Source organism: Littorina saxatilis, linkage group LG16 (assembly GCF_037325665.1).
Source record: "Littorina saxatilis isolate snail1 linkage group LG16, US_GU_Lsax_2.0, whole genome shotgun sequence".
NCBI lineage: Eukaryota > Metazoa > Mollusca > Gastropoda > Littorinimorpha > Littorinidae > Littorina > Littorina saxatilis.
The window spans coordinates 7,207,095-7,219,594 of NC_090260.1; the positions used below are offsets into that span (position 1 = coordinate 7,207,095).

The 12,500-nt window shown below is 44.6% G+C and overlaps 1 protein-coding gene and 1 long non-coding RNA gene across 2 annotated transcripts in view; one reads left to right on the top strand and one right to left on the bottom strand.

Moving 5' to 3' along the window:
- Positions 1–529: 529 nt before the first annotated feature.
- LOC138951566 (uncharacterized) overlaps positions 530–12,500 on the top strand; it is an 18,628-nt gene continuing 6,657 nt past the window's right edge. Inside the window, exons 1-4 of the mRNA XM_070323137.1 lie at positions 530–603; positions 1,377–1,433; positions 7,959–8,106; positions 8,767–8,838. Of these exons, the coding sequence (XP_070179238.1) occupies positions 1,400–1,433; positions 7,959–8,106; positions 8,767–8,838 (254 nt within the window). The 5' untranslated portion in view covers positions 530–603; positions 1,377–1,399. The remainder of the gene's footprint in view (positions 604–1,376; positions 1,434–7,958; positions 8,107–8,766; positions 8,839–12,500) is intronic.
- LOC138951563 (uncharacterized) lies at positions 11,250–12,461 on the bottom strand. Its single transcript, XR_011451173.1, has 3 exons — positions 12,168–12,461; positions 11,696–11,758; positions 11,250–11,339 (listed from the first exon to the last, which is right to left on the bottom strand). It is a non-coding gene; the product is annotated as an uncharacterized lncRNA (long non-coding RNA).

Consider the following 12,500-nt stretch of genomic DNA (forward strand, 5'->3'; position numbering starts at 1 on the left):
CTCTCTCTCTCTCTCTCTCTCTCTCTCTCTCTCTCTCTCTCTCTCTCTCTCTGTCAGTCTGTCTGTCTGTCTGTCTGTCTCTCTGTCTGCCTGCTTTTTTCTCTCTCTGTCTGTCTCACACACGTGCGAGCACACACACACACACACACACACACACACACACACACACACACACACACACACCGTCATGTATATTGAATGCCACGAGCCACATGACATACAGCCATGTCAAAACTCAGCCTGCCAGGAAGTGAGAAACAGCAACAACTACTGTTAAACAATATGGAAAAGTAATACATGCAAAGTAATCGTCTTCATCGTAATTAACACACGGACAGATGACGTATAAGGTGACATTGACTGTGAGAGGTGGTCAGAGGAGACGGTAGTGGCGTGAAATAGTGAAGACGTCAAAAGAGGGATGCGGACACAGAGAAAATGGTTGCATCTCTGTGCAACACTGTTTGACACTCAGCAGTCTGTACACACCCCTACATACACCCACACCCACACACACCACACACCTTGTCACTGGATGCACTCACCAGATTTCATCCTCTGCCAAGACAAGCAGGTTGGTGCGGATCACAGACTGGAGTCAGGGTTCGTGTGTGATAGGATTGTGATTGAAAATAGCTCTTTAAGTCAACGTTAAAGTCAAAGTTACAGTCTGACGACATGTTGGTGGATGTTGTTTAACCAAGAATTTAATCGCAACGAAATTGTAACGCCGCTTATTTTGATTTTACTTCTGCTGCAGATGAAGACTAGGATTATAGTTTCAGGTCTAAGACTTGATGGGTGTGACAATAGCTAGGCGAGCTCGTTTGTCACAAATGCTGATTGATGTCGGATCGACGACGACGACGATGACGACGACGATGACGACGACGACGACGACGACGATGATGATAATGATGATGACGACGACGACGGCGACGGCGACGGCGGTGGCGGCGGCGTGACGGTGACGGTGAGACAGTGACGGTGACGGTGACGGTGACGATGACGGTGACGATGACGATGACGACGACGATGATGATGATGATGAGATGATGATGATTACGACGACGACGACGACGACGACGATGATGATGATGATGATGATGATGATGACGATGATGATGATGATGACTACGAAGATTGTATTCACTGTTGCTGTTTACAATCATTTCACGCAAAGACAACATGTAGGACGATGACAAGCAAAATGCCTATGGACACGTTCTGAACACAGTAAGCAATGCACATTTACGATGACAAGATGGCGAAGACGGGATACCGTCATGTAGTGTTTGTCTTGCCTCGATGTCTCATCTGTGTCTCTGCTGGCGAACCTTGCCTTTCGTCACTTACACGTCAATATGGTGTGGCAGGTCACAGACCGCGGTGTGTCACTATGGCGACCAACGTCAGTGGATCCAACGGCACAGGTAAGATAAGCCATCCTGTCTTCAGGAATGGGTCAAGTATAATAGAGGGGGGGGGGGGGGGGGGTCCAAACACGATGCAGGGGCCGCCGATGCCACTCGTGGGGTTTCGGTGTGATGCCCTGTGGAGAAATGTTTACATTTCGAGGTACATCAGGGGGCGGGGGGGTGGGGGGCAACAGTTTGACATGTTGACACTCACACAGTATAAACCCTGACTTAAGGCATGTCTTTACAGCCACATCATGTCATGTTGACACTTACACAGTATAAACCCTGACTTAGGGCATGTCTTTACAGCCACATCATGTCATGTTGACACTTACACAGTATAAACCCTGACTTAGGGCATGTCTTTACAGCCACATCATGTCATGTTGACACTTACACAGTATAAACCCTGACTTAGGGCATGTCTTTACAGCCACATCATGTCATGTTGACACTTACACAGTATAAACCCTGACTTAGGGCATGTCTTTACAGCCACATCATGTCATGTTGACACTCACACAGTATAAACCCTGACTTAGGGCATGTCTTTACAGCCACATCATGTCATGTTGACACTCACACAGTATAAACCCTGACTTAGGGCATGTCTTTACAGCAACATCATGTCATGTTGACACTTACACAGTATAAACCCTGACTTAGGGCATGTCTTTACAACAACATCATGTCATGTTGACACTCACGCAGTATAAACCCTGACTTAGGGCATGTCTTTATAACAACAGCATGCCATGTTGACACGCCATTTAATCCAGAACACGTCATGTCAGGACAGCATAAGGAAGATGCCTAGCAAGGCTGATTAGAGGAAGGGCCCCCAATATCGACCACTTGCTTTATTCTTGTTTCTTGCATGCTGATAACTTGCTTTATTCCCCCCTCTGCTTCTTTACCTCTGTAAACTTGTAGGTGTAGTTATTTTTCGATAATGACCCAGCAACCAAACAAATAACGACCCAGCAACAGCCTGAATCCTCGATAGTGCAATGGGTTGAGAAGTTGTTCTGTTTCGGTACTACTTTTTGCGACTGAAAAGTCCCGAACGCTCTAATGTACGAAGTATTATACATCTCTGGAGCAAACAATACAAACATACTGAACACATGAATCTCCATATAAAATCCATGAGTTCGGTTGTTTTCTGAATCTAGATCTGCCGTGCTCAAACCGTTCATCACAAGCAATTTCCCATTGAGTATAACTGTTTTATCACCATTGTTTTATTGTTGTTCTTTGGCCATTTACGTTGAATGACTTGTTATACATTGACATTGATAGTTTTATTCTTCTTCTTCTTCGTCGTTCGCTAGATAGTTTTATTATAAGAACCTTTTTTTTTTTTTTTAATTCCTATTAACTCGATGTTCTTTAACTATGTTTGTAAATTGTTAGAGGATCTTTTAGTAGAAGTGTTTAACTGTCGAAGCTGCTTTTACCTAAGAGACCGACTGTATATTGTGCTGTTGTACTTGTCAGACTTGATTGTACCAAGTCCTTCACATGTTGTAATGCGCTTAGAGCCAAATATTTTTGTTTTTTGTAAGGGATAGGCGCAATATAAATACACTTTATTATTATTATTATTATTATTAAGTAACTCATACTTTGTCTAGCGACAAGAGTAGTTCCCCTTCTTTTCACTCAGTTTCTTCGACAACAGACTGCAATCCGACGGTCAGTTTTCAACAATATTTCATTTAATAAACAGATCACACGCAACCAAATGCACACATCTCATCAATTTAAACAACATAAAGGGGTTTCATACACTATTTTCCCCAGAAAACTGAACTTCATACAGTTTTTAACGTTGGAACACGGGTGCAAAAGTTCGTCTGCTAGTCCCATTTGACGAAAATACATTATCCTAAGCGATACCAAAACATATACAGAACACACAATGTCTGCCTTTGCCGCCACAGCAGAATAACAGCATATCTGTGTACTTGATTTTAGTCCAAAATAGGAAAACTGACAAGAAGTGTTAACAGAATGGAATTATTTGCACGGAACTATACAACCGCGCATTAATCGATCGCCTGCGCAGGTTGACTGGTTGAGAGAATAGGATTCGATCAAACTTTCGCAAAAAAACTCCTCTTTTTTTTGAATAACTGAAGAAAGGAGGAATAAAGAGGTTACACACCTCGTCTCAGTGATTATAAAAAATAATGGTCTCAGTTCGCGGTCATGAAAAAGCTCGCTAAAGCTCGCATTTTTCATGATCCGCTAACTTCGACCATTATTTTTAATAATCACTGAGACTCGGCATGTAACCTCTACTTATTCTTGTTTCATGCATGCTGATAACTTGCTTTATTCTTGTTTCATGCATGCTGATAACTTGCTTTATTCTTGCCAAGAAGTTTGATTGTGTGCTTGGTATTTGTGTTCTCTTCAATCAACCGTTAGGCCGAGTTAAAGCCCGTTAGGCCGAGTTAAAGCCCGTTAGGCCGAGTTAAAGCCAATTAGCCCTGATAGACAGTCAGCAAAACGTATCGTCATGGCTTGGTTTTTCCAATGCTGTCAGAGACCCTTACATCCAGCACACAAAACACTTTGGGACTCAAACTTCTCGTCTTGAAAATGCGTGCAATTTTCACTGCTGTCGTGAGCAAAACGGGACGCAGAATCGGTTATTGTTGTTAACGTCCCTCATCCCGGTATGGCTATGAGGGACCGATGAGGGACCGATGAGGGACCGATGAGAGACCGATGAGAGACCGATGAGGGACCGATGAGAGACCGATGAGGGACCGATGAGGGACCGATGAGGGACCGATGAGGGACCAACGAGAGACCGATGAGAGACCGATGAGGGACCGATGAGAGACCGATGCAAGTTTCGACGTCGTTTGGCGTCACTCATTTTAGACAAGTTTTCAGTACAAAGACAAAACTGAATATTTTGATTATGAAATAGTGTTTATATTTGTACCTGGCGTGGATAAGAAAAATAAAAGACTGTTAAATCATGGACCCCAACAAATTGGGGGGGGGGGGGGGAGTTTGCCCAGTCGGTAGAGGCGCTGGCTTTAAAACCGGTTGTTACTATCAGCGTGGGTTCAACCCCCAAGTTCGGCGCGGGATGTGTGTCCCAGAGTCAACTTTGTGCAGACTCTCCTCGGTGTCCGAACACCCCCGTGTGCACGCATGCGCACGATAAAGATCCCAGGGTCACAGCGAAAGCCTCAGGCCTTGGAAACACGAATACATGCATGCAAAAATATGAAGCCCGGGTGTCCGTTCGGCCAACAGCCAAAAAAGTAACCATTTCAGCACTGACCCAAGACGACCCAACCCGGTCCCTATGGCCCATTTCAGGTCTCCTCTAGCAGCCGGCAGCCATCTGTCTACATCTTCCCCCCCCCCCCCCCCCCCCCCCCCCCGCATTTTTATTTTTTATTTTCATACAAAGCCGGGTTTTCCCGTGTAACATGCCCCTAATGGCTTTGCCGTGAGGGCGTAAAACTTTCATTTCATCATGTTAAATCATGTATTGGCCGTCGTATTTTGCAGAATATGTCTTATTGAGAATTATTGACTTTGTCTTAGAAAATACACACAAAACTTCAAAATCACAAAGAATCGAGTTACGCCAAAACTGAAGGACGACGACGGTTTGTTTCTTTTCTCGGTTGTTGTTTGCTGTCTGCATCGTCCCTCTGGACGAAAGGAAAACGAAGACAGAGCACATAGAAAAGAGGGGTGGGGTGTCAGGAGAGGGGTCGAGGGGGGGGGGGGCAGAGGGGGGGGGAGGACCGCTGTCAGTCTGTCCCTCGTTGAAGGGATACGATGGCCAGGGTCTAAGTGGAGGAGGAAGAAGTATGTTCTCACGTTGCCGGGTACTTGACAAGGGTGAAGATGGGTACGGTCTCACGAGAAGCTGTGCTGATGGGTTATGTTGATGGACGACTTATTTATCTCAAACTATACTTTTTATAACAAAAATCAGCAGATACGTTTTAGTGCAGATCGTTGTAATGATACCGTGTAATGTGTAACCAGTTATAGCACTGAAAAGGCCATCGATTCCCCCCATATTCAGCAAACAGATAGAATCTAAAATGTTACATGGGGTAGGGGCTGCATAGTGTAATCTGCACTGACACCCCCCCCCCTCCCCCCAATCAACTTCACAAAGCAACGTTCCAGCGTTAAAATCGGCACTGACACCCCCCCCCCCCCCCCAATCAACTTCACAAAGCAACGTTCCAGCGTTAAAATCGGCACTGACACCCCCCCCCCCCCCCAATCAACTTCACAAAGCAACGTTCCAGCGTTAAAATCGGCACTGACACCCCCCCCCCCCCCAATCAACTTCACAAAGCAACGTTCCAGCGTTAAAATCGGCACTGACACCCCCCCCCCCCAATCAACTTCACAAAGCAACGTTCCAGCGTTAAAATCGGCACTGACACCCCCCCCCCCCCCAATCAACTTCACAAAGCAACGTTCCAGCGTTAAAATCGGCACTGACACCCCCCCCCCCCCCAATCAACTTCACAAAGCAACGTTCCAGCGTTAAAATCGGCACTGACACCCCCCCCCCCCCCAATCAACTTCACAAAGCAACGTTCCAGCGTTAAAATCGGCACTGACACCCCCCCCCCCCCAATCAACTTCACAAAGCAACGTTCCAGCGTTAAAATCGGCACTGACACCCCCCCCCCCCCAATCAACTTCACAAAGCAACGTTCCAGCGTTAAAATCGGCACTGACACCCCCCCCCCCCCCCCCAATCAACTTCACAAAGCAACGTTCCAGCGTTAAAATCGGCACTGACACCCCCCCCCCCCCCAATCAACTTCACAAAGCAACGTTCCAGCGTTAAAATCGGCACTGACACCCCCCCCCCCCCAATCAACTTCACAAAGCAACGTTCCAGCGTTAAAATCGGCACTGACACCCCCCCCCCCCAATCAACTTCACAAAGCAACGTTCCAGCGTTAAAATCGGCACTGACACCCCCCCCCCCCAATCAACTTCACAAAGCAACGTTCCAGCGTTAAAATCGGCACTGACACCCCCCCCCCCCCCAATCAACTTCACAAAGCAACGTTCCAGCGTTAAAATCGGCACTGACACCCCCCCCCCCCCCAATCAACTTCACAAAGCAACGTTCCAGCGTTAAAATCGGCACTGACACCCCCCCCCCCAATCAACTTCACAAAGCAACGTTCCAGCGTTAAAATCGGCACTGACACCCCCCCCCCCCCCAATCAACTTCACAAAGCAACGTTCCAGCGTTAAAATCGGCACTGACACCCCCCCCCCCCCCAATCAACTTCACAAAGCAACGTTCCAGCGTTAAAATCGGCACTGACACCCCCCCCCCCCCCAATCAACTTCACAAAGCAACGTTCCAGCGTTAAAATCGGCACTGACACCCCCCCCCCCCCCCAATCAACTTCACAAAGCAACGTTCCAGCGTTAAAATCGGCACTGACACCCCCCCCCCCCCAATCAACTTCACAAAGCAACGTTCCAGCGTTAAAATCGGCACTGACACCCCCCCCCCCCCCCAATCAACTTCACAAAGCAACGTTCCAGCGTTAAAATCGGCACTGACACCCCCCCCCCCCCAATCAACTTCACAAAGCAACGTTCCAGCGTTAAAATCGGCACTGACACCCCCCCCCCCCCCCCAATCAACTTCACAAAGCAACGTTCCAGCGTTAAAATCGGCACTGACACCCCCCCCCCCCCCAATCAACTTCACAAAGCAACGTTCCAGCGTTAAAATCGGCACTGACACCCCCCCCCCCCCCCAATCAACTTCACAAAGCAACGTTCCAGCGTTAAAATCGGCACTGACACCCCCCCCCCCCCCCCAATCAACTTCACAAAGCAACGTTCCAGCGTTAAAATCGGCACTGACACCCCCCCCCCCCCCAATCAACTTCACAAAGCAACGTTCCAGCGTTAAAATCGGCACTGACACCCCCCCCCCCCAATCAACTTCACAAAGCAACGTTCCAGCGTTAAAATCGGCACTGACACCCCCCCCCCCCCCAATCAACTTCACAAAGCAACGTTCCAGCGTTAAAATCGGCACTGACACCCCCCCCCCCCCCCCCAATCAACTTCACAAAGCAACGTTCCAGCGTTAAAATCGGCACAAAAAACAGAAAAGCTACATCACTAGTTTTGCATGTAATTGGAAAACGTGGAAAACGAAATGAAATGTGTAACCACACTGTCAGTTGTGTGCCCCTAACTTGTCTGACAAATACAATGACGTCATGGCACTGTGAACGGTGTAGGTGTCATTCAGAAGCCATAAAAAGACGTTTTAGCGGATAATGAGACTCATTCCCCCACTCTCTCCCCCTCTCTCCCCCCCCTCTCTCTCTCTCCCTCCCCCCTCTCTCTCTTTCTCTCTCCCCCTCTCTCTTTCTCTCTCCCCTTTCTCTCTCTCTCTCTCTCTCTCTCTCTCTCTCTCTCTCTCTCTCTCTCTCACTCTCTCACTCCCCCTCCCCCCCTCTCTACCTGTAGTGTGTCTGTCCGCAGTGATGATGCCAGATGAGAGCGGACTCACTCAGCAACAAGTCATCGTCATCAGCGTGGCTGGGGGGAGCGGGGCTCTTCTCGTCATCGTCCTCGTCGTCATCATCTACACTCTCGTCTGCAACCCGCGCCGCCGCCCTCCCCCTCACAGGTCTGTAGGGACATGTCGTCACTGCTGTGCACACGTCATTCGTTTGTTTACGTCATCACAGCGTGTACATGTTGAAGGATGGATGGATGGATGGATAGATTGATGGATTGAAAGATGAATGGATAGATAGATGGATGGTTGGGTGGATGGTTGGATTGACTGATTGATTGATTGATCGATTGGTTGATTGATTGAAATATTGGTGGATGGATGGATTGATGGATGGATGGATGGACTGACAGCCTGACGGATAATTAGACGATCGACTGGCTGACTGACTGGCTGTGAGAATGGACTTCTGACTGGATAGACAGATAAATTAGTTGACTGACCGATTAACAGATTAATTGACTGGCTAATTGGTTGAATAAATCCAAAAACAAAGAGACTGCCAACGTTCCAAAATTCAGAATCAAAAAACAAGAAAGGTAGGTTGTTGTTGTTGGAACGTTTGGTACCCAACGGTTGATATATTTGTGAATGTATTGTTTTGTCAATAACAAACGTTCCAACAACCTACCTTTCTTGTTTGTTTTTATTCTGATAGTTAATTGGTTGATTAATTAATTAGGCAGCCAGTTGATTAAGTGAACGAGCAAGTGAGAGCGAGAATTCATCAGTGTGTGAGTTTAGTTTCTAACGAACTTTCTGGTTGCCCAGGTACGCGTCACAGATCAGCGTGGCGCGGTCCGACTTCTGGCCTTTCTCCACCGTCCAATCACCGCCCCCCACGTGAGTCACGTGACATGCTACGCTAGCTTACCAACGCTACTTGGATGGCTACATAGATCGATTTATTCCTGTGGCTTGAACTATTTATTCCTGTGGCTTGAACGGTTTATTCCTGTGGCTTGAACGATTTATTCCTGTGGCTTGAGCGGTTTATTCCTGTGGCTTGAACGGTTTATTTCTATGGCTTGAGCGGTTTATTTCTGTGGCTTGAACGGTTTATTTCTATGGCTTGAGCGGTTTATTTCTGTGGCTTGAGCGGTTTATTCCTGTGGCTTGAGCGGTTTATTTCTGTGGCTTGAGCGGTTTATTCCTGTGGCTTGAGCGGTTTATTTCTGTGGCTTGAGCGGTTTATTCCTGTGGCTTGAGCGGTTTATTTCTGTGGCTTGAGCGGTTTATTCCTGTGGCTTGAGCGGTTTATTTATGTGGCTTGAACGGTTTATTCCTGTGGCTTGAGCGGTTTATTCCTGTGGCTTGAACGGTTTATTCCTGTGGCTTGAGCGGTTTATTCTTGTGGCTTGAGCGGTTTATTTATGTGGCTTGAACGATTTATTCCTGTGGCTTGAACGATTTATTCCTGTGGCTTGAACGATTTATTCCTGTGGCTTGAGCGGTTTATTCCTGTGGCTTGAACGGTTTATTTCTATGGCGGCTTGAACGATTTATTTATGTGGCTTGAACGGTTTATTTCTATGGTTTGAGTGGTTTATTTCTGTGGCTTGAACGGTTTATTCCTATGGCTTGAACGGTTTATTTCTATGGCTTGAACGGTTTATTTCTATGGCTTGAACGATTTATTTCTGTGGCTTGAGCGGTTTATTTCTGTGGCTTGAACGGTTTATTCCTGTGGCTTGAGCGGTTTATTCCTGTGGCTTGAACGGTTTATTCCTGTGGCTTGAGCGGTTTATTCCTGTGGCTTGAACGGTTTATTTCTATGGCGGCTTGAACGATTTATTTATGTGGCTTGAACGGTTTATTTCTATGGTTTGAGTGGTTTATTTCTGTGGCTTGAACGGTTTATTCCTGTGGCTTGAACGGTTTATTTCTATGGCTTGAACGGTTTATTTCTATGGCTTGAACGATTTATTTCTGTGGCTTGAGCGGTTTATTTCTGTGGCTTGAACGATTTATTCCTGTGGCTTGAACGATTTATTCCTGTGGCTTGAACGATTTATTTCTATGGCTTGAACGATTTATTTCTGTGGCTTGAGCGGTTTATTTCTGTGGCTTGAACGGTTTATTCCTGTGGCTTGAACGGTTTATTTCTATGGCTTAAATGGTTTATTCCTATGGCTTAAACGGTTTACTCCTGTGGCTTGAACGGTTTATTCCAATGGCTTAACCGGTTTATTTCTATGGCTTGAACGGTTTATTCCTGTGGCTTAAACGGTTTATTCATGTGACTTGAACAGTTTATTCCTATGGCTTAAACAGTTTATTTCTAGGGCTTAAACGGTTTATTTCTATGGCTTAAACGGTTTATTCCTGTGGCTTGAACGGTTTATTCATGTGGCTTCAACGGTTTATTTCTATGGCTTGAACGGTTTATTCCTATCGCTTCTATGGCTTGAACGGTTTATTTCTGTGGCTTGAACGGTTTATTCCTGTGGCTTGAACGGTTTATTTCTATGGCTTGAACGGTTATTCCTATGGCTTAAACGGTTTATTTCTATGGCTTAAACTGTTTATTCCTATGGCTTAAACAGTTTATTTCTAGGGCTTAAACGGTTTATTTCTATGGCTTAAACGGTTTATTCCTGTGGCTTGAATGGTTTATTCATGTGGCTTCAACGGTTTATTTCTATGGCTTGAACGGTTTATTCCTATCGCTTCTATGGCTTGAACGGTTTATTCCTATGGCTTGAACGGTTTATTCCTGTGGCTTGAACGGTTTATTTCTATGGCTTGAATGGTTTATTCCTATGGCTTAAACGGTTTATTTCTTTGGCTTAAACGGTTTATTCCTGTGGCTTGAACGGTTTATTCCAATGGCTTGAACGGTTTATTCCTATGGCTTGAACGGTTTATTCCTATGGCTTGAACGGTTTATTCCTGTGGCTTGAACAGTTAATTTATTTGGTTGGAAGGATTTATTTCTGTAACTTGAACGATTTATTCCTATGGCTTGAACTAGCTATTTCTATGGCTTGAACTATCTATTCCTTTGGCTTGAACAATCTATTCCTTTGGCTTGAACTATCTATTTCTAGGGCTTAGCTATTTCTATGGCTTGAACTAGCTATTCCTATGGCTTGAACTATCTATTTCTAGGGCTTGAACTATCTATTCCTATGGCTTGAACTATCTATTCCTGTGGCTTGAACTATCTATTCCTATGGCTTGAACTTTTTATTTCTATAATTTACACTATTTATTTATATGGCTTACACAATTTATTCCTGTGTCTTTATGTAACCGTCTCGCACTCAGACAAGGCGGTGTGATGATAGTCCGACTTCGCTTTTTATTCACCATAAGGCATAAAGAATCACATGGAAAAAACCCTGAAACACATGTAAATAAAATAATGTAAACGTGGTGTTCTAGTACAATAAAGTTCTAAGATTGTAAATCAATAAATAATTAAATAGTTTACCTCATTTGATTCACATTAACATTAAAACAAATTACAGCTCTCACAAGTAAATGAAGTATGACATATACATCAAATATTCCATTTAGTTCAGCAACATTGCTTCACTGAGACATCGATACAAAACGGCATACACGTAAATATTATATGTATACAATGCAACCAATTTACAATATCAACATGTGAATCTGACATGCTGAGAATAATTTAACATGAACTCCATTCTTAAATAAAGAATGTCACACCGCAATAATAAATATCGCATACCTCAAAAATACTGTAGTTGTAGTTATGAGGGTTTCTCACTCCTCAGTCTGGCCAGGGTATAACCTACAAGCATTACATCAATTATTACTATGTGCACATCATATATGTAGACAATGAAAATAAATATCAAACTCAGGTATTACACAAGCCAACTCTTTGTTTTCAATAATAAAAATACATCATGTGCCTTCTTTCAGTAGCAATTGAGACTGACATTTCCCTAGACACATTATTCAAATAGAAAGTAACTTATGAACAACATGAACGCCATCAAAAATAAAGAAGCTGGCTCCAAACTAGTTTATGTTCACATTCCTTCTTTTCAACTAAATTCCAAAGCATTCAAACTGAACTAACTAAACTGGCATACAGTTATAATAAAACAATTTCATTCAACAGTCCTGTCATTCAATTCATTTAAGTCAATCTATTTACTAAAATAAAGCATTCATACTAGCATGATCTCACTTACCAAAACAGCAAAAGGATCGAATCTTGTACAGACAGGTTCAGGTGGTAACAATGCAATGACACTGACAGGTGTCAGCATACCAAAAAATGCAGTGAGCTTAGTTCACTCAAAAAAAGTAGTCTTCCAAGCCAACATTGGCAACTAAACTGCCAATGAGAGTACAGTTTGCATTAGCCAATAAAAACTTGCCATACAAACAATAGGCACTTCAATGAAGCATATTTTAACAAATAATAAGCAGGCAACTGATTCCTGCACAGGCACATGAAAAGATTATTCTTTTAAAGGACACAAACAAATGAAGTTATAAGTCAAAATATAGTGCCTGCCACA